General features: G+C 43.0%; 2 protein-coding genes across 2 annotated transcripts in view; both read right to left on the bottom strand.

The window, feature by feature from the left end:
* The window catches only part of LOC309553688 (protein mono-ADP-ribosyltransferase PARP12-like), a 95,761-nt gene extending 93,241 nt beyond the window's left edge, over positions 1-2,520 (bottom strand). Inside the window, exon 1 of the mRNA XM_082255039.1 lies at positions 2,429-2,520. The gene's annotated coding sequence lies outside the window, so the exon portion shown is untranslated. The remainder of the gene's footprint in view (positions 1-2,428) is intronic.
* Positions 2,521-18,561: 16,041 nt separating this feature from the next.
* LOC309553685 (zinc finger CCCH-type antiviral protein 1-like) overlaps positions 18,562-21,899 on the bottom strand; it is a 107,231-nt gene continuing 103,893 nt past the window's right edge. Inside the window, exons 12-13 of the mRNA XM_082255036.1 lie at positions 20,629-20,780; positions 18,562-19,043 (exon numbers count right to left, since the gene is read on the bottom strand). Coding sequence (XP_082111162.1) covers positions 18,760-19,043; positions 20,629-20,780 — 436 coding nt within the window. The 3' untranslated portion in view covers positions 18,562-18,759. The remainder of the gene's footprint in view (positions 19,044-20,628; positions 20,781-21,899) is intronic.

The raw sequence follows: 21,899 nt of genomic DNA, 5'->3' as shown, positions 1-21,899 counted from the left end.
TTATCCCTTGAAAGCGGTAGTATACTCAGCCTTTTAATTTTTACCTACAGGTAAGCCTATAATAAGGCTTACCTGTAGGTAAAAATTAATATCTCCTAAATCTGCACGGTTTAGGAGATATTCACCCTGCATGCAGCCGCTGACACCTTCAGAGCTCCTTGCCGGAAAGTAAACTCCCGCGCGCATGCGCAGGAGTGAAGTCATCGCGGCTCCGGCAACTCACAGCGCCGAAGCCGGCTAGAGTTGCCACCTCTTCCCTTTAATCCAGGACACATATTAATTACACGGGTTCTGGGGCTGATATAATGCACATAAGGCACAAAGTGAGTGTAAATACCACCTTAATCAGCCCCAGAACCTGTGTAATTAATGTGTGTCCTGAATTAAAGGGATGAGGTGGCAACCCTAGAAGCCACCGAACCCGGAAGAGACACCGAGGGAACATGTCAGCTCCCTCAGCGGTGTCCGGGCGACCGTGTGGGGGGCATTCGTTCTAAGGCAAGTTTTTCATAATATGCTAGTATGGGATGCATACTAGCACATTATGCCATTGTCCTGCAGGGTTTTGTTTTGTTTTTTACACAGGGGATACAACCGCTTTAAACCAGGACACACATTAATTACACAGGTTCTGTGGCTGATTAAGGTGGTAATTAAACTCACTTAGTGCCTTATATTAGCCTCAAAACCTGTGTAATTGATAAGTGTACAGTAGGCTGACCTACTTAAGGACAGCCCACTGTACATCTACTGCGGCAGGGTGGCCCTTAAGCGCAAAATCACGTATATGTACATAATTTTGCCTAAAGGCTCTAGGGGGAGTGTGCGCGCTGCCGGAGCCGCGCTGCCGCTGTGAATAAACACAGCGGGAGCCAGTCCGCGGGACCGGGCGGCCGCAATCGCCGCTGGTCTCCCCTGTGCGTCTCCTTGACAATCAGAACAGCCGTCTGCCTATGTAAACAAGGCAGACGGCTGTTCTGTCAGACAGGAAGGGAGAAATTGTGTTTTCCTACTGATCCAATCCCCCCACAGTTAGAAAACATTCCTTAGGAGCACACTTAACCCCCCAATCGCCCCTCATGTTAACCCCTTCCTTGCCAGTGTAATTTATACAGTAACAGTGCATATTATTTAGCACTTATTACTGTACTGGTGTCACTGGTCCCCAAAAACTGACACTTATGCCTCGTTTCCACTGAGCGGAACGGTTCGGATCGGTACGATACGCTATTTTGGGTGTTTCCATTATGAAAGTGGCCCATACAACCGAACCAAACCGCACCATTCCTGGTCCTGCTTCAGATGTAGGGCCATAGGAAATGGTACGGTACGGTTACGGCGGAGCTACTGGCGTCACACAATAGATTCCACTGATTGGCGGACAGGAAAACTTCAATGCTCACGTCAAATGAAAGAGCAAAACAAACACCTCATTTGGTGTAAACCCCGCATGGTCCCTGTTGGCCCGACTTGCAGTGGAAACGCTCACCTGAATAGACCGGACCATTCTAACTCCCTCCCAAACTGTACCGCTCAGTGGAAACGAGGCATTAGTGTCAGATTTGTCCACCCCAATGTTGCAGTCCCAAAAAAAAAAAAAAAAAAAAAAAAAAAAAAAAAATCGATGATCGCCACCATTCCGAATAAAAAAAAAAAAAAAAAAAATTGGGGGGGTCCATAGATTTTATCCCATAGTTTGTAAACGTTATAAATTATATAAATATATTAATATACGCTTTTTGGGATTTTTTTTACCAAAAATATGTAGCAGAATACAAATTGGCCTAAACTGATAAAGAAATTTGATTTTTTTTTTTTATTTATTTTATTGCGACTGTTGTATAGCAGAAAGTAAAAAATTTTTTCTTTCCTTTTTTTTTCAAAATTGTCTTGTGTTTTTTTGTTTGCAGAGGTGATCAACTACCATCAAAAGAAAGCTCTACTTGTGGGAAAAAAGGACATCAATTTTATTTGGGTACAGCGTCGCACGACCGCACAATCGTCAGTTAAACAACGCAGTGTCGTATCTCAAAAAATGGCCTGGTCATTAAGGGGGTAAATCCTTCTGGGGCTGAAGTGGTTAAAGCGATGATGTGGCAACCCTGCACAGGCATGCGAATCACATGCAATGCACCAGTGTGACCCTAGCCTCAGACATGGGTGTAAGAAAACAGCCAAATGATGGCGGTCAGATTGAGATAAATATGTATCTTTGGAAAGGAAAGGTGGGCTAGGTTAGGTCAGGAAAAAAGGCCAAAAAGAATACACTTTTGTTACAATGTATCCCAATGGTCTAGTCAGGATTGCAAATATCAAATAAAAAAAAACTAACAAAAAGGCAGCCTGACCTCTGTCTATTTTGGTTTTAATTTGCAATGAAAATTGTCCCTTATTATATTGTATTTACAAAAAGAGAAATTCTACTTACAGCTCCGTGTCCACTTCTGTGCTTTAGCCTGACTTCACTTGTTGTTCAGCAGGACACAGAATAAGGAGACTCAGACCGAGTCATGCAGATCTATTTGAAACAGCTGAGAGGCCCCAACCCCTCAGAACAGGTGGATGGAAGAAAGTGAAAGGGAAACATGGAGTTGGCACATAACACTGGAGGGTCTATATATAAAAAAATTCCATAGCTGTTTGTCCAGTGATACTGCATGTACACTCAGTGTGAATCAATCAGCATTTTCTCATTAGTTTTAGGGATTTGTATAAAGCTGAAACTGTTGTGCAAATGGGAACAAAATAATCTGTTCATAATGTATTTTCATGTGATTGAATGTTCCTAGGGTGTTTCCTCTGGTGATCAAATGTTCTTAGGGTCCTTTCACACGGGCATCTGCCCGGCGAACTCAGTTTTGCTCAGTGGGTGATCGATCCACTGATCCCCGCTGAGCAGGTCTGTCTCCGCTCTGTGTGATGGGACAGACCTGTCAGATCCCTGCTCTCCTCTATGGGGAGATTGGATGATAACGGACCGCCTGTCCGTTCTCATTCGATCCCATCCAATCCTCCAGACGGATAGAAAATAAGGTTTCTATCAGTCTGGATTTCATGGACAGGATGGGATCGGATAGTGCCGGGTGTCAGCGGACATGTCAGCGCTGACATCCGTTGCTCCATAGGAATGAATGGAGTGTCCGAATGGAGTGAAAAACTGCCAGGCGGATCTGATCGGAAAGTCCGTGTAAAAGGGGTCTTATGCCCCGTACACACGTACCGACCGTCGGCCGAACGATCGGCCGTCTTTTGTCCGAGGGCTGTCGTGTCTGTTGAAAACTGCAAAAGACTGCACACGAATTTTGTCGGCCAACAACAGCCGACTGCAGAAGTGATGTCATGTGATGGTTAACTTTCCTTGTCTTTTTTCTTTTCTGAGCATGCCCAGTCTTGCTAATCTGCTGTCTGTCGGCCGAATTCTGTACTTACTGGCAAACAATCGGCCGTTCTGGTGTCGGCATACAAAAATTTTAAAGCTTGCACGACAGATTCTGTTTGGCCGAAAGTGCGCTGTCGGCTGTCGGAAGCATCATACTAACAAGCCTACAATCGGCCGAATCTTTTCGGCCGACAATCTGCACATGTGTACGGGGCATTATGGTATTTTTTCATAGGATTGAATGTCCTTAGGGTAATTTCTCTCCCAATCAAATGTGCCTAATGCCCCATACACACGTGCAGATTATCTGAAGACTTTTGTCTGCAGACTTACCAAAACCATATAATATGAGGTCAAACCTAAACACTTTCAATTTGTATGCAATCCGGCAGGCCCTTGCACTGCATAGAAAAGGTAAGTCTGCAGACAAAAGTCTTCAGATAATCTGCACGTGTGTATGGGGCATTAGTTATTTTCTCTTCAGATCAACCTTTCTTCCATTATTTTCACTTAGGATTGGATTTTCTTAGGGTATTTTTCTTTTGATTGAATGTTTTTAAGGTATTTCCTCTCAGGATTGAATATTCTTAGGGTATTTTCTCTTAGGATCAAATGTTCTCATGGTATTTTACCTTATGAATGAACGTTCTTAGGGTGTTTTCTTTTATGGTTGAACATCCTCAGGGTATTTTCTGTTCTGATTGAATGTTCTTAGGGTACTTTCTCTCAGAACTGAATGTTCTCAGGATATTTTCTCATCTGATTGAATGTTCTTGGGGGACTTTCTCTCAGGATTGAATGTTCTTAGGGTATTTTCTCCTAGGATTGAATGTTCTCATGGTATTTTCTCTTAGGAATGAACATTCTCAGGGTATTTTCTTTTCTGATTGAATGTTCATTGGGGCCTTTCTCCCAGGATTAAATGTTCATAGGGTCCTTTCTCCCAGGATTAAATGTTCTTAGGGTCCTTTCTCCCAGGGTTAAATGTTCTTAGTGTCTTTTCTTCCAGGATTAAATGTCCATAGGGCCCTTTCTCCCAGGATTAAATGTTCTTAGGGTATTTTCTCGTAGGATTAAAATTTCTCAAGGTATTTTCTTTTCTGATGGAATGTCCTTAGGGTACTTTCTCATTGGAACGAATGTTCTCAGGGTATTTTCTCTTCCGATCAAATGTTCTTAGGTATTTCCTGTTAGGATTGAATGTTCTTAGGGTAATATCTCTTCTGATCAATGTTTTTAAAGTTTTTCCTTTCAGGGTTGAATGTTAAGCCTCGTACACACGTACCGATTGTCGGCCGTAAATATTCGGCCGACGACCGATCGGCTGATTGTAGGCTTGTTAGTATGATGTTTCCGACAGCCGACAGCGCATTTTTGGCCGAACAGAATCTGTCGTGCAGGCATTAAAATTTTTGTTGGCCAACACCAGAACGGCCGATTGTTCGCCAGTCAGTACAGATTTCGGCCGACAGACAGCAGATTAGCAAGACTGGGCATGCTCAGAAAAGAAAAAAGACAAGGAAAGTTAACCATCACATGACATCACTTCTGCAGTCGGCTGTTGTTGGCCGACAAAATTTGTGTGCAGTCTTTTGCAGTTTTCAACAGACACGACAGCCCTGGACAAAAGACGGCCGATCGTTCGGCCGACGATCGGTACGTGTTTACGGGGCTTTATTGGGGTATTTTTCTTCTGATCAAATGTTCTTAGGTATTTTCTGTTGGGATTGAATGTTCTTAGGTAATATCTCTTTTAGCCCATGTTCTTAAAGTATTTTCTTTAAGTCCCTGATCATACCGGTGCGACTTGTGATGCAACTTGATAGTTCAAATCGCATGACAAGTTGCACCCTATTGTCCGCAATGGAAGCGGTCAAATCGGCGCGACATCGACTCCATCGGAGTCGCACCGATTTTGAAAGTATTTCCTGCACTTTTTTTCACGCAAAAAAGAGGAGTTGCGATGGGCACAAAATTTGCGCCCAGCCTCGCAAACCTCTTTATGGGGGAGTGGGAGGACAGGAGCATATATGCGAATTACAGAGAGCAACTCCTAATCTACAAAAGATATATAGATGACCTATTTTTTGTCTGGGCCGGAACAGAAACATTGTTGAAAAACTTCATGGAACATTTGAATACTAATGAACAAAATATAAAATTGGAATATACATGGAGTAAAGAGGTGATCAATTACCTTGATGCTTCTGTTATGATTGAAGACAACAAAATTAGGACTAAAGGCCCGTACACACGTACCGATCGTCGGCCAAAGGATCGGCCGTCTTTTGTCCGAGGGCTGTCTTGTCTGTTGAAAAGTGCAAAAGACTGCACACGAATTTTGTCGGCCAACAACAGCCGTCTGCAGAAGTGATGTCATGTGATGGTTAACTTTCCTTGTCTTTTTTCTTTTCTGAGCATGCCCAGTCTTGCAAATCTGCTGTCTGTCGGCCGAAATCTGTACTGGCTGGCGAACAATCGGCCGTTATGGTGTTGGCCAACAAAAATTTTAATGCCTGCACGACAGATTCTGTTCGGCCGAAAGTGGGCTGTCGGCTGTCGGAAGCATCATACTAACAAGCCGAAAATCGGCCGATCGTTCGGCGGCCGAACATTTTTGGCCGACAATCGGTACGTGTGTACGGGCCTTTAGGCTTTCTTCAAGCCAACAAATAGAAATGGTTATCTCCCCATACACAGTGGTCATTATCCGAGCTGGTTGAGAAACATACCGAAGGGGCAATTATTAAGGATCCGCAGAAATTGCACTACGGATGAAGATTATATGACCCAATCAGCCTTGATCAAGGATAGATTTATAGAAAAGGGCTATAGGCCGGAGGGATTAGATCAAACGGTTAGAGACGTTTTAGCCATTCCTCATGAATCGTGCTTGGCACCTAAAGATAAAATACCCAATGAAGCACATCAATGGGGATTTATTACAAATTACAACGTTCAGCATAGAGAATTTGAGGAGATCATGAAGAAACATTGGGGCGTATTGCGGTTGGATAAAACATCGGGTCCAGTGTTACCTGAAAATCCAGTGTTTATTTACCGTAAAGCACCGACGATTGGAGACAAAATTGTAAAGAAAGTCCTGGATCCTCCAAAAGCTCCAAAAATATTTTGGAATACAACAGGATTTCATGCATGCAGAAGATGCAAAGCATGCCGCCAAGTTAATACTCATTTTAGAGGTCTCACAGAATTCACATCAGGTGCGAATGGCAAAACTTTTGAGATAAAAGACTTTATTTCTTGCATTTCCACGCATGTGGTATATGGCATGGAGTGCCCATGTGGCTTACTTTATATAGGCCATACAAAAAGAAAACTAGGAAAAAGGATCTCTGAACATATTTACAAAATAACTACCGGTTTTAAAGAACATAGTGTTCCCTTACATTTTAGAGAGAAGCATGCAAGGGATCCATCGAGCCTCACATTTTGGGGGATAGAAAAAATGCCTGCTAATTGGCAAGGATCCAATAGAGTAAGGGAACTCTCAAAAAAAGAAACCCAGTGGATTTATAAGACCAACTCTTTAACGCCTAACGAGTTGAACATTGACCTAGACGTAAATTGTTTTTTGAGTAATTATTAAACACTACCATTAATTTTATAATATAAAAACATTTGGATATTCTTTTATAATTTTAAAAGGAATAATTTTAAAAGGAATAGGTCATTTTTTAATATTCTTAGTACTTTTATTTTCAGCAATATAGAATTTATACATTTTAATAATTTTAATATATTTTATATGTGCCATTAATTTATCTTTACGATTTTATGTAATATAGACCTACCTATGAGCCAGTTTTTTAAAATATAAATCATTTATTTTTATGAGGATCTTACAATGTTTTTAGCACACATAAACATGTGTGAAGATTGAGAGATATATATATTTTTTGGATTTAGTAATTTTAAAAATATAAAAATATTTGAATTTGATGTAACATTAGATATGTGCAATATATTCAATGTTTATCTCCGGATTGTACCTGTAGAACAGTGGTTTTAAGATTAGAACCATTAGTATACCAATCTGAATATATTGGGGCTGTATGAGTTTATTTTACCACTATTAAACTACCATACACAGTAAGATAAGTGATCAATGGCCGATCCGGGTTGTTGTCATGTTAGATATGCCCGGGCATTAATCTATAAGGCACGGAATCATTGTGTCTAGCATACAGTACACCCCAAAAATCGGATTGGCGGTATATGGATAGTAAAAACATTAAAAACAGATGCCCATGGTGTATGAAATAAAGCATTGAGCTAAGAGATCAGGATGGCGCTTTGAGCTCTGTCCGGTTACCTGAGGGTTAATGGATACGAAGGGGAGGTCTCCGGAGGTATTCATAAGGCTGTTGATGGCAACGTATCAGCGTCCTCAGTTGAAGTCCACGTGACAAAACGCGTCAGGACGCACATACGTTGCTGCCTTGGAGACCGTTGATGCTACCAGCTGATGTTCCGGAACTCGCCGCAGCCGCGGTCAGACTGATCTCCGTTCAGCGTGCGGAAGTGGTTTAGCTTGCGGACGGCGAGCAGCGGTACACTCGGTCCCCATACTTTGAGCTGTAATTGTTCTATTTAAATGTAAACAGATATATAGAAGGGGGTTCGGGGTTATGCATATGTTGTGTGAATAAAAGTTAAAACGATATTACACTATCCCTGTCCCTATTTGTCTGCTTGCATTTTATCGTCCATACACGGCCCATGACCCTGACATTGGTGGAAGTCCATGTGGTATCCGTGCTGCAAAAGTTCAGGATTTGCTGGACATTATGGGGAAAAGGGCTTATGCAGCCTATGCATACACGCTCAGAGTACAGTGATATCTGGCGAGTGTCCATTCTTAAGGGGAGCACTGAAGGTGTGGTGACGGCTTTTAACAACCTGTCTTATGCCCAGTACACACGATCCGAAAATCGGGCGACGTTCCATCAGTTATTTTTCGTATTCTAGCAGCTCTTAATAATATTCGCTTAAAGGGAGAGGTTACTCACGATACGAATTTTCTCGGACGATAATTCTTAGCTTCCGGTATGCGTAACCACGCTGTAGCGTGTGAGGGGAAAATGATGTCTACTGCTCATGCGCTGTCTACTGCTCACCATTTTTTTCGGACGAACAACATACTGATGATACGATTATCGTACGATGTGTTATAATACGATCAAAATTTTTATGCTTGCACGACCGGATAATATCGGGTGAACTGTCGTGATCGGCTCTCGTAAGCTGTGTACTAACGATCCGATTATCGTCCGATCCTTTCACAAGCGTTAATTTTCGTCCGATTTTCGGATCGTGTATACGGGCCATAAGGAACACTGGTGTTATTTTGCTTGAAAGACGGTCTCTATACAATCACAAGTATACCCATACATGGACACTCTGGATATTTATTTATCTACGATATTGGATGGAATATTGTATGGACTATTTTAGGCTATTCAAATAATTGGATTTAAGCGCTGCTGAATGTGAATAATGCTATATTAGTTGTGTTCAGTAGTGATTGTATTTTTTTACATTTTTTTTATATATTTCCTGCACTACTTATTGCAAGTTCAGGTGCGATTGCATAGACGTCTGTGCATGAAGTCGCATAGCTGTCTTCCAAGTTGCACCTGAAGTGGCACTGACATGCGGCTTTAAATTGTGCGACTTCAAGTTAAGTCGCACGATTTCACAGCCGCATTTGATGTGACTGCGGCATTTTCTCTTCTGATTGAATGTTCCCGGAATATACTGTATGTTTTGCATCCAGTATTAGCTATGTTTACCAAAGACATCCCTACAAAAAGTGTATGATAGCACATTCTGATTTTTTTTTTTGATTTGACAACATTGGATCAAACAAGATTCACCAAATGAATGTTACATTTCTCCAGTGAAAGACAATTTAAATATCAGAAAATAACATTTTTTACATATTAAAAGCATTCATAGTTGTTAAAAATCGAATACATTTGCAGATCAATTGTTTTACAAATAGACACGCTGAGGACACTGGAAATGTTGCTATTTACCTGAAATGACTTTTTTTTATGTGTCCAGCCTTCCTTTATGTCCTAGTAGGGCATATTTATGTGAACTAAACATTTAGTACAAACAGGTGCATCTCATAAAATTAGAATATCATCAAAAAGTTATTTTATTTCAGTAATTCAATTCAAAAAGTGAAACTCATATATTTCACAAAGTGATATATTTCAAGCATTTCTTTCTTTTAATTTTGATGATTTTGGCTTACAGCTAGTGAAAACCCAAAATTCAGTATCTCAGAAAATTAGAATATTACGTAAGACTGATAAAAAAAAAAAAAAAGGATTTTTAATACAAAAATGTTGGCTTACTGAAAAGTATGTCCATGTACAGTATAGTATACACTCAATATTTGGTCGGGGCTCCTTCTGCATGAATTACTGCATGAATGTGGCGTGGCAGGGAGGCGATCAGCCTGTGGCACTGCTGAGGTGTTATGGAAGCCCAGGTTGCTTTGATAGCGGCCTTCAGATCGTCTGCATTTTTGGGTCTGGTGTCTCTTATCTTCCTCTTGACAATAACCCACAGATTCTCTATGGGGTTTAGGGTCAGGTGAGTTTGCTGGTCGATTAAGCACAGTGATACCATGATCATTAAACCAGATATTGGTAGTTTTGGCAGTGTGGGCAGGTACCAAGTCCTGCTGGAAAATTAAATCAGCATCTCCATAAAGCTGGTCAGCAGAGAAGCATGAAGTGATCTAGAATTTCCTGCTAGAGGGCTGCGCTGACTTTGGACTTGATCAAACTCAGTGGACCGACACCAGTAGATGACATTGCTCTCCAGATTATCACTGACTGTGGAAAATGTTGCATTTCATTTGGAAATCAAGGTCCCAGAGTCTGGAGGAAGAGTGGAGAGGCACAGAATCCAAGATTCATAAGGTCCAGTATGAAATTTTCACAGTCTGTGATGATTTGGGGAGCCATGTCATCTGCTGGTGTTGGTCCACTGTGTTTTATCAAGTCCAAAGTAAGCACAGCCCTCTACCAGCAAATTATTCATCAAAATTGAAAGAAAGAAATGCTTGAATATATCACTCTGTGTGTAACACATCCATTTATAATATATGAGTTTCATTTTATGAATTAAATTACTGAAATAAATTAACTTTTTGATGCTATTCTAATTTTATGAGATGCACCTGTATGTTAGTTTATTTGTAGCTTGAACTCCAGACAGATATAGAAGACAAATCATTGCAGCTCTGTATTCATTAACGCACCATTAAATGTATTTTTTTTTTTTTTTTTTTAGGTACAAGCAGTGTAATTTCAATTTTATGTGACTTGTGGCAGTCTCTTGTAGTCAGTCCCTGTACAGCAGGGCTAAGTATGGGAAAGAGAGAAGCAGCACAAAGAGTCAATGAGCTGTTCTGCAGTGCTCATGTATTAACAAGAAACCTGCTGATAGTAGGAAAGAGCAAAGAGATAAGCTCATCAGTCTGATGCTTCTTCTTGCATTGTACATTCACAGGTTGGGGTGTGCAGGACCTGTAAGTGTTACTGAACTTCAGCAGTTCTCTGCAGGTCTCCTACCCAGCCAGACAGGGCTGTGCTGTATGGCAGAGTTGTGTAAATCTCAGGACTGGATGGATGGAATACAAATCCTTTAGTGGGTAAAACACCTCATATATATTTCATGTGTATTTAGCTGTTTGCCTGCAGTTCAGCTTTATGTATGTATTAATGGTTAGCCACCATCAAAGTAAAACTTTTACTTTGTTCTTCATTAAAAGTTTTGCTTTGAATTATAACTAAAGACAAAACTTTTTTTGTAGTTTTGGATAGAGTGGAGAGGGATTAGAACGTTTGTCAGTTTTTTTTGCGGTCTGTGTCCCCGTTAAGGAGATTCACCCTCTCTATTTTCCCTGTTTACCATTGGCATTGAAAGTGAAAGTGAAAGTAAAAGAAAATCCCAAATTTTGGGTTGTCCCCAGAAAAGTAATAGAGGGAAAATCTTGTTCTGGTGACCTGGGGGACCCCAAGAAACTCCATTAATTTGCAGGGATTTCCTCTAAATTCCTGTTTGGCTATGGGACAGAAAGTAAAGAGAAATCTCCGCAATGGGAGATGGCAAAAAAAAAAAATTGTCAGGGGTTATATAACTCTTCCCTACTCTAACCAAAAAAAAAAAAAAAAATTGTCTGTAGTTTTTTTTAAGGCACATTTCACATGGCCATGTCAGCTCGGTCAATACAGACATGTCAGCCACCTATCAAAGCCCAGCAATGGGCTCATCCACATTGTTGTGGCCGCAATGCTTTGCTTCGTGATGCAACAAAAAAGTAGGGCATGCTGCCTACCAATGTTCCCCAGAGATATGATTGGGTTTGCACTGAGCCAAAAAAACCCAGAGCAGAGCCCCCCTGCCCCAAGGCCCCCCCCCCCCCCCCCCCATGTTGAGGGCACGTGGCCTGGTATGGTTCAGGAGAACTATGCCTTTAAAGTATTATTAAGCTCTTAGTGTTTTTTTCTAGTTGAACACATTGAGCATTCGTCAGACCACATTGAGCATTCATCAGACCACAGGACATGCTTCCAGTAATCCATCTCCTTAGTCTGCTTGTCTTCGTCTAACTGTTTGCAAGCTTTCTTGTGTTTCTTTAGATAAGGCTTCATTCTGGGATGACAGCTTTGCAGACCAATTTGATGCAGTGTGCGGCATATGCGATGCTGTATCTTGGCCTAGGCCGACAATGCCCAGGCCTAGGGCAGCACTTTGCTGGGGGGCAGCAAAAAAGCCACCCCCCTATCCACCTGAGACTCTATTGGCCACTGGTCTCTAGAGCCGCCTCTCTCACCCCCCTCTTCTCTCTCTCACTCCCCCTCTCTCTCATCCCAATGCATCATCAATGCATCAATCATCAATGCAGGCAGTGGGGTTAGAGTGGAGGCTGTGAAAGCAGGCAGTGTGGTTAGAGTGGAGGCTGTGAAAGCAGGCAGTGTGGTTAGAGTGGAGGCTGTGAAAGCAGGCAGTGTGGTTAGAGTGGAGGCTGTGAAAGCAGGCAGTGTGGTAAGGGTGGAGGGTGTAAATGCAGGCAGTGTGGTAAGGGTAGAGGCTGTGAAAGCAGGTAGTGTGGAGGCTGTGAAAGCAGGCAGTGTGGTAAGGGTGGAGGCTGTGAAAGCAGGAAGTGGGGTAAGAGTGGAGGCTGTGAAAGCAGGCAGTGGGGTTAGAGTGGAGGCTGTGAAAGCAGGCAGTGTGGTAAGGGTGGAGGCTGTGAAAGCAGGCAGTGTGGTAAGGGTGGAGACTGTGAAAGCAGGTAGTGGGGTAAGAGTGGAGGCTGTGAAAGCAGGCAGTGTGGTAAGGGTGGAGGCTGTGAAAGCAGGTAGTGGGGTAAGAGTGGAGGCTGTGAAAGCAGGCAGTGTGGTAAGGGTGGAGGCTGTGAAAGCAGGTAGTGGGGTAAGAGTGGAGGCTGTGAAAGCAGGCAGTGGGGTTAGAGTGGAGGCTGTGAAAGCAGGCAGTGTGGTAAGGGTGGAGGCTGTGAAAGCAGGCAGTGTGGTAAGGGTGGAGGCTGTGAAAGCAGGTAGTGGGGTAAGAGTGGAGGCTGTGAAAGCAGGCAGTGTGGTTAGAGTGGAGGCTGTGATAGCAGGCAGTGTGGTAAGGGTGGAGACTGTGAAAGCAGGTAGTGGGGTAAGAGTGGAGGCTGTGAAAGCAGGTAGTGGGGTAAGGGTGGAGGCTGTAAAAGCAGGCAGTGTGGTAAGGGTGGAGGGTGTGAAAGCAGGCAGTGTGGTAAGGGTGGAGGCTGTGAAAGCAGGTAGTGGGGTAAGAGTGGAGGCTGTGAAAGCAGGCAGTGTGGTTAGAGTGGAGGCTGTGATAGCAGGCAGTGTGGTAAGGGTGGAGACTGTGAAAGCAGGTAGTGGGGTAAGAGTGGATGCTGTGAAAGCAGGCAGTGTGGTTAGAGTGGAGGCTGTGAAAGCAGTCAGTGTGGTAAGGGTGGAGGCTGGGAAAGCAGGCAGTGTGTCAAGGGTGGAAGCTGTGAAGGCAAGGCACGGCGGTCCCTCTAGAAAGACAAAACTATCTTTGTTCAGGCATCATCCAGGGTCACCATCTGCTTCCTGAACTGACATCTTAGAGATGAGAAAATCACATAATTCCTGCTGCCTGTGCAGTACTTGGCTGTGTTCACAGATATCTGACACAGATCAGCCCCTGCTGCAGGGGGGGACGGAGGAGACTGAGGAAATGTATTCTGCAGCAGACTGATGACATCATCTCAGCCTAGGCAAAGTCACTGACTGGAGCGCAAGGGTGGCTTTCTAATAAAAGGCAACGTTTTTTTGAAAAATTATACTGTTGTTTGATATTGTGACATTTCAGGAATTTACCTATACAGACTTGTGTAGGGCCCCATTCACCTGTTGCATAGTGGGAACCAGTGGTGTATTTTGGTTTTGTGCTGCCCTAGGCAAGACTAAAATTGGGCGCCCCCCTATATAAATTTGCCCCACTCCCTCCAAAATTTAAGGACTACAAGTCCCAGCATGAACACCTGAGATCTCACGAGAGGGGGTGGGGTGAGAGGGGGTGGGAGAGAGAGGGGGTGGGTGAGGGAGGGAGAGAGAGGGGGGATGAGAGAAGGTGGTGGGTGAGGGAGAGAGAGAGGGGGATGAGAGAGAGAGGGAGGGGTGAGAGAGAGAGGGGGTATGAGAGAGAGAGGGGGTATGAGAGAGAGAGAGGGGGGATGAGAGAGAGAGAGAGAGAGGGGGGATGAGAGGGGGGTGAGAGAGAGAAAGAAAAGGGGGGTGAGAGAGAAAGAGAGAGGGGGTGAAAGAGAAAAAGAGAGGGGGGTGAGAGAGATAGAGGGGGGATGAGAGAGAGGGTGGATGAGAGAGAGAGGGGGAATGAGACGATGAGAGAGAGAGATAAAGAGAGGGGGAATGAGAGAGAGAGAAGAGGGGTGAGAGAGAGAGAGAAGAGAGGGGGGGTGAGAAAGAGAGGAGGGAAGTGAGAGAAGCGGCTCTAGCAACCAGTGGCCAATAGAGTCTCAGGTGGAGGGGCAGCTGTTTTTGCTGCCCCCCTGCAAAGTGCAGCCCTAGGCTTGAGCCTTGTCAGCCTAGGCCAAAATACAGCACTGGTGGGAACAAGCATTCTCGCTACGTGATTTTCAAACCTCGATTGTCATGCGAATCTGCGTGTCACATACAGCCAGCACTACTCTATGTGCGTTTGTCACCTGAAAAGCAGCTCCTGCTCCTTTTAGGACGAAACACTTCACGCAACTTTTAAAGGTGCAGTTTGCCGAGCTATCCTGTCGCAATTTAAAATTAACAGCTTCTTCTGACTCTACTAGAACCACAGAAGACTTTAGAAATACACAGAAATCAAATTCTAATTTTATTACAATCAATGACAAAGGAGATTGTGACAAACATGGGGTGGCTGAGGGTCATTAGTCATGGCCAGAACCTAGGAGGAGTCTCAATAAAAATAGAAAGCTCCTCATAGCTTCCAATATATCAACTATAGAAGCACCTGAAATAGAATCCTGTGAGGACTGAAGTCCAAAGCAAAGGCCTTAAAGCAGAGTTCCACTCATTTTTCATAATTAGTCACATTGTAATAGGCACCCATAGTGATGTAATGCTTGGGTACTTATATGGTAAAATGACTTCAGAAAGTACCTTTTTTCAGTTGTCTTCCGGTCATGGCCACCTAGGCGCCTACATCATCAGCCTGGCCCATGGACTCCTGAGATACCTATGTCATAGATCCCAGAAGTCTTCGGGCATCTAATGCAGGTACAATCGTGAGATTTCCTGACCGGAACAAAGCGCACCTTGAAGTGTCATTACTGCGCAGGCACAAGATCAGGAGGTGCATGCTGGGTAGCCAGCTGCATGAAAACCAGGGAATGAAGCCAGGCTGGCTTCAGCTGCCCACACCTTCTATGGCCCCAGCCGGAATTTAGGGAGCAAAGAGAAATGATCATTTAGTAAGTAATTACAATGTGCACCTGGCCAATATCCATTTCAGTTATGGTGAATTACAATGATCTTGATGATGTGATTGGTATAATTTTGGCTGGGAGACTGGAACTTCGCTTTAAGTAAAGATAAAAGAAAACAGAGAGAATGCAATAGGGTAGATAAAACATCCATGTTAATGCTAAAACCCCAGCTACCTCTCAACTTCTAAAACTAATCTCATTGTTTGACCTAACACAATAAATACACATTCCTACTCATTATAACAGAAACACTTGACCTTGTATTCTCCCATTTCTGCAATCCTTGCAACCTCTCCAACACCAACACTTTTTTTCTCCCTGATCACCACGTTATCAGTTTAATGTTCACCATGTCTTCACCCCCCCAATATTTCAACCAGTAAAACAGTTACCCATAGAAACCTTCACCACTTCAACCCTTCTCTTCTCTATTCTGCTACTGACAACAAAATCTCACCCCTGAAAATACAAAAGAAAGGAGGCGCAAGCACCTAGTGCAGGAGTGCCAAACTCAATTTCATCTCAGGCCGCATCAGCATTTTGGTTGCCCTCAAAGGGCCGGTTATATCTGTGATATTAGATGTCCAGAGCACCCCACGCCCCCTTACATGAGATGCCAAGAGTCCTCAACCATCATAAATCAAGAGTCACCCACCCTTCCTTACATCACAATGCACCCCCTTGCCTTGTGCTACTGCCAGGAAGAAGATGCTGGTGGATCTTGGAAGAAGAAATTGCAAGGTCTGGAGGAGGACCAGAGGAGGGCTGGAGTCAGCTTACAGAATCTGCTGAATGCTGAGATCGGGGGGCATAGACAAGGTGGTGTTGCAGCTGCACAGAGAGGTGCAGGATCTGTAGGAGGAGTTTTGCCCTCCTCTCTGCTGCAGACTGCTGAGAAGGGGAGGGGGGGTGGACAAAGAGGAGCCTTTCTGCAGCAGCACAGAGAAGCACAGGATCTGGCAAAGGAGTTCTGTCCTCTCTGCTGCCGACTACTGAGACAAGGTGGGGGCAGAGACAAGGGGGGAGCAGCAGCTGCAGGAGAGGTGCAAGGGCCACATAAAATGGCCTGGGGGGCTGCATTTAGCCCACGGGCCTTGTGTTTGACACCTGTGATCTAGTGCATTACCTTGGACACTTTTTAAAAATGTAATGAATGCCAAAAACATACTCACAAAATTGCATAAAACAAATCCACCTCATGTGGATTTGAGCTCTGAGGAAGGGTGCATGCCTCCCGAAACGCATCAGTGGTCCTAACACAGAGACATGTCCTTTTCCACATGAGGTGGATTTGTTTTATGCACTTTTACTCTTCATGTTTGTGAGTATGTTTTTGACAATCAATACATTTTTAGAAGGTGTCCAAGGGTAATACACTAGGTGCTTGCGCCTCCTTTCTTTTGTATTTTCAGTCTTTGGAGTTTTCCCATCCGACATGTTAGGTATCTATTTCCTTAGCATAGCATCATCTTTCACATTATACCAAAAATTGGGTTAACTTTAGTGTTTCGTTTTTTTTTCAATTCATAAAACCGTTTTATTTTTCCCCCAAAAAAAAACACGTTTGAAAAATTGCTGTGCAAATACCGGGTGACATTAAAAAATTGCAACAACCACCATGCTGAAAAATCATATATCATTTTTGGGGTTCTGAGTAATTTTCTAGCAAAAAAGATGATTTTTACATGTAGGAGAGAAGTGCCAGAATAGGCCAGGGGTAAAAAAAAAAACCTTCTAGCTTTACAACATCTTTAAAACTAGGTCCCTGCAAGTCCTAACCATGTCCAAATCTGCCCTCTAAAAATATAATTTCTCCTTCCTTGCTGCCAAGCAGACCTATTTTATCACTCTTATTAACACTCCGGCCATCCAGTCCTTGCCAACTCTTTTTTACAGGTACTTCATCCCCCACTTCAACCTCCCACTAACTCATTCACTGTCCAGGACTGTCCAGGACATTGCTAGTCATTTCAAAAGCAAGAAAGATGCCATTTATGATGAGATTGCCCCTGACCTCCCCCTTTTACCATACCATCTCTACCACCACATCAACATTCTTCCCCTTTAACCCTGTCACTATAGAGGAGGTTGCTAAACTTTCCTCTAACATCCACCAACCACCTGCCCCTGGACCCCATTACCTCATAACTTCCCTGGTCACCCTTCTGCTCCATTTTTTATTTTTATTTTTGCTCCATTTTATGCTCTCATGCTTACATTTTCAATCTCTCCTCTACTGGCATCTTCACCTCTCTTAAACATGTACTGGTCACCCTGATACTTAAAAAGCACTCTCTGGACCCCACCCATCTGAACAAATGAAGATCTATCTCCTTGCTCCCATTTACATCCAAATTCTTAGAACGCTTAAGTCTACAACCATCTGAACTGATACCTCACTGATAACAATCTTCTTGACCCCTTACAGTCCGACTTTCATCCACAACACTCCACAGAAACCGTCCTTCTATAACTTACCAATGACTTACTAACTGCTAAACCAATGGCCACTACTCGGTGCCCTTACAATTAGATCTTTCAGCTGCCTTCTACACTGTTGACCTAAAACTCCTCAAAAAACTCCACTCTATTGGCCTTTAAGACTTCTCCTGGTTCTCCTCCTATCTAAGTACTCCTTCAGGGTCACCAACAACTCTACCCTTTTCCACTTTTCATAGGGGTCCCCTAAGGCTCAGCCCTTGAACCCCTTCTATTCTCAATCTACACTTCTTCCCTTGGTTGATTGATAACCATGTTTGGCTTCCAATAACCTCTCTTAGCTGGGGACACCCAACGCTAACTCTGTACTTCTCCTCCTCTGTCAGAATACACTGATCAAGAACAATTTTCCAGCATGTCCCTTTGGCAAAAGTCGATCCAACTATCAACTTTCTCAAGCAATGATTGCTGCACACTGATCGAAATCCATCAGGTTCAGCAAGGACCAGAACTGTCGAAGGAGCATGCTGGAAAATTTTGCAATCAGTGTATGGCCATCTTTACAGCAAGTGGAAAAATAATGGTTCTGCCGGGAAGATCAAAATATAATAAAACTGTTACAGGGTTTTAAAAACTTCTGTGTTAATGCTACTGACAGACTTCATCATCTACTGTATGTCTGTTTTTAATTTTTGTTACTGTCATCTGCAGCCTGGACCTGCAATAGTGCAGATAGCCCCCAGTTGTTACCCTTGTCTGGCAGCATTAAAAGGGGCCAAGCTAATTTAAAGTAAAGTCTATGAAGCTTGCAATGAAAAACAAATGATAAAATTGTTCCTAATTTCATTGCACCCTTTGTTTTATGAATAGGTCCTCTTATCATTCACATATTAGGAATTTTCCTCGCCACCTGTCAGTTAACAAGGCACGATGTCTTCCGTTCCTCGTGCTCCAGAATGTACTTCGGGTAGACCTGGTCCTTTTCGAACACCACGAAAATAGATGGATTGTATTTGTTGTCTACGCAGGAGTCATATCTCTGACTGCTTCCGTATTTCTGTGGTGGACGTATCAGCGTAGGATTCCCCTCTGTAAAATCACCCACAAGCACGTGAGCCACAAACATGGTCCGCGTCCCTGCAGACGTGGGTGGGGAGTATTTGTGGGAGTATGACGCATCCCTGGCGAAGTAACTTCCTGTTGGGAGAAAGTTTACAAGTTATGCTTGACTCTGTGTAAGATAAAATTATCTTCATTAATTTTTGAACCTGTTTACACTTTATTTTTTAAAAACGTGATCACTTTAGTGTTCATAATCTTATCAGAGCATGCTTATGTTTTAACACCTTGTCTCTATGTATAGTTTCTGAATATAAATATACATTATATTGTCAAAAGTATTGGGGCGTCTGCCTTAACATGCACACGACTTGAAAGAACTTTAGTTGGTCCACCCTTTGCAGCTATAACAGCTTCAACTCTTCTGGGAAGGCTGTCCACAAGGTTTAGGAGTGTGTCTATGGGAATATTTGACCATTGTTCCAGAAGTGCATTACTGAGGTCAGGCACTGATGTTGGATGAGAAGGCCTGGCTTGCAGTCTCTGCTCTAATTCATCCCAAAGGTGCATTGAAAGGGCGCACACTGTGGTCAGTCTGCATTGAAAGGGGGCACGCTGTGGTGAGTCTGCATTGAAAGGGGGCACGCTGTGGTCAGTCTGCATTGAAAGGGGGCACGCTGTGGTCAGTCTGCATTGAAAGGGCGCATGCTGTGGTCAGTCTGCATTGAAAGGGGGCATACTGTGGTCAGTCTGCATTGAAAGGGGGCATGCTGTGGTCACTCTGCATTGAAAGGGGGCACACAGTGGTCAGTCTGCATTGAAAGGGGGCACGCTGTGGTCAGTCTGCATTGAAAGGGGACATTCCAAAACTTGATTACTGAAGGCCCCTTTCACACTTTTGTAACCTCAAAGTCACGCAATTTTTACAGCGTTCTTTGCCGCAAAGCAATGCCTATTACATTTATGCATACATTTTGTATGGTCCCCGAATGATGTTACAAAAATCCAAATGGCCATTGGCAGAAAAAAGGTTCCCCACCCCTGACTTACAGGCCCCTTTCTTCTCTTTTATACTCAGTTGTGACACAACGTTACTTGTATATCAAGACATCGCTCCCTTTATCACGTCAACATTTATAAAAAAAAAAAAAAAATGTTTGTCTTACAACACACTTTCAAACCAAGTTACTCTCAATCCAAGGTTTTACTGTATTGTAGTACAACTGTTTGTACCTGCTGAGATTTGTCTAAATAGGTAAATTAGTTCCTCTGGCAAAACTAACAACACAAATAATTGTTTTTTTAGTGCATGGGTCTCATTGCATTCCCTGGGGAGTTATTTGAAATATATTAATTTCAGCGCCCCAGCCTCCTACGCCTGATCATACATGGATTGCATCATCTAGTGGCTGCAGTCTACAATCACAGCCCATTCATGATGGGTTGGGTGGAATGGAATCTGGTTATCATATATTTTTGTATGGCTCAGACCGGGCAGTTCAGAGCAGGTAGAAAAAGAGTACTGGATATTTTTAAGGTCTTCTAGATCTCAGTGCATCTCAATGACTATAGCTGATCACACACAAAACAATCTCCATTAGATCTACCAGCAATTAGTGTGAGGGCTAAATATTTTATACTAGATCAGGGTATTGTATATATTTTATACTGTATATTAAGGAGCTACTGGAATTGCTAAACAATGCTTTTCCTTAGGACGGACCGATTCCGTACGCAATGCCGTTAGTGCCGCAGATATCCTTATTAAAGTTCTGGCTGCAGATGGCATCAATGTCAGCAGGGTTTGCTCCGTGGAACAGCCGGCGCTCATCCACAGTGTTGGACAAATTATTCTTCTTCATCTGATCCTTTTGCCTGAGACACAAAAACATGTTCAATAAATCATCTAAAATGAATAAAGTTTTGTTTTTAAAATTGTCACCTGTAGTGTTTTAATTCAATTTGCTGATGATTTGTAAAAGGTTTATACTGAAAAAATAAATAATGAATATATTTATGTTATACACTACATGGATTACAGTATGTGAGTCCCCCCCATCCAAATACCTGCTTATCCCCCTTATCCTGGGTTATTCTTGGCTTCGACTACATAAACCAAACATAGATCGGGCGTCTGGTTCTATAGTATTGGCCCTGAATTTGTTTCTAGAACTGCCTGATGCATAATAAGCTCCTGACCAACTTGTTTGTCTCTGCCCTCCCATCTTGTTATGCAGGGTTTAGTGATGCATTTTCAGAAAAGGCCACCGCTGTTTTCTTACCTCACCACCCCTATGACTGCCCTTTTAATCTCCTGCCAGATAGTTTTCTCTTTGTTCGAACACGAGACACAAGCTATTAAATCATAAATCCAGAAGAATCTTGAGAGGGGTTTCATCTGCACATCAACTCCTCCAGGGTTGTAAGTAGAAGATTCAATACACAAAGGACATTTTTACTGCCTGGTCATGCCATTTGGATCACGTAATGCACCAGCCAGGAAATTTAAAACATTTTCAGTAAGGATCTTGCCAGTGCTTTCCTATTCTACCTAGATTATATTTTGATCTTTTCTTTTCATTTTCTTCCTCCCTATTTAGTACTGTGACAATGTATATGTGGCACTGCCCAAACTCCAACAGCACTGTATGCCAAACTGTCCAAGGGCACCTTCATTATATCAGCTGGGCTATATTATTTCAGATTTTTTAATCACAATGGATCCCACCAAGGTACAAGCCTTAACTCAATGGACCCAGTCTAAGCTGAAAGCTGCCCACAATGTTTATTGGACTTTGCTAACTTCAAAAATGTCACCTTAATGGTACCTATTACAGCTACAACCAAAAAGGGTGCTTTGGCCTCCAGAGGCTATGTCTGCCTTTCAAAAAATCTATTTTTATGTTTGCACTTGTTTTGACCCACCCTGATACTTCCCTACCATTCTTTGTGGAGGTCGACATGTCTGATGTCGTTGTTAGCGCAGTCCTCTCT

This window comes from Pelophylax lessonae (genome assembly GCF_965119305.1).
Source record: "Pelophylax lessonae genome assembly, chromosome: 4".
Lineage (NCBI taxonomy): Eukaryota > Metazoa > Chordata > Amphibia > Anura > Ranidae > Pelophylax > Pelophylax lessonae.
The sequence above is the reverse complement of the archived record's forward strand: the minus strand, read 5'-3'. Positions and strand labels throughout refer to the sequence as shown.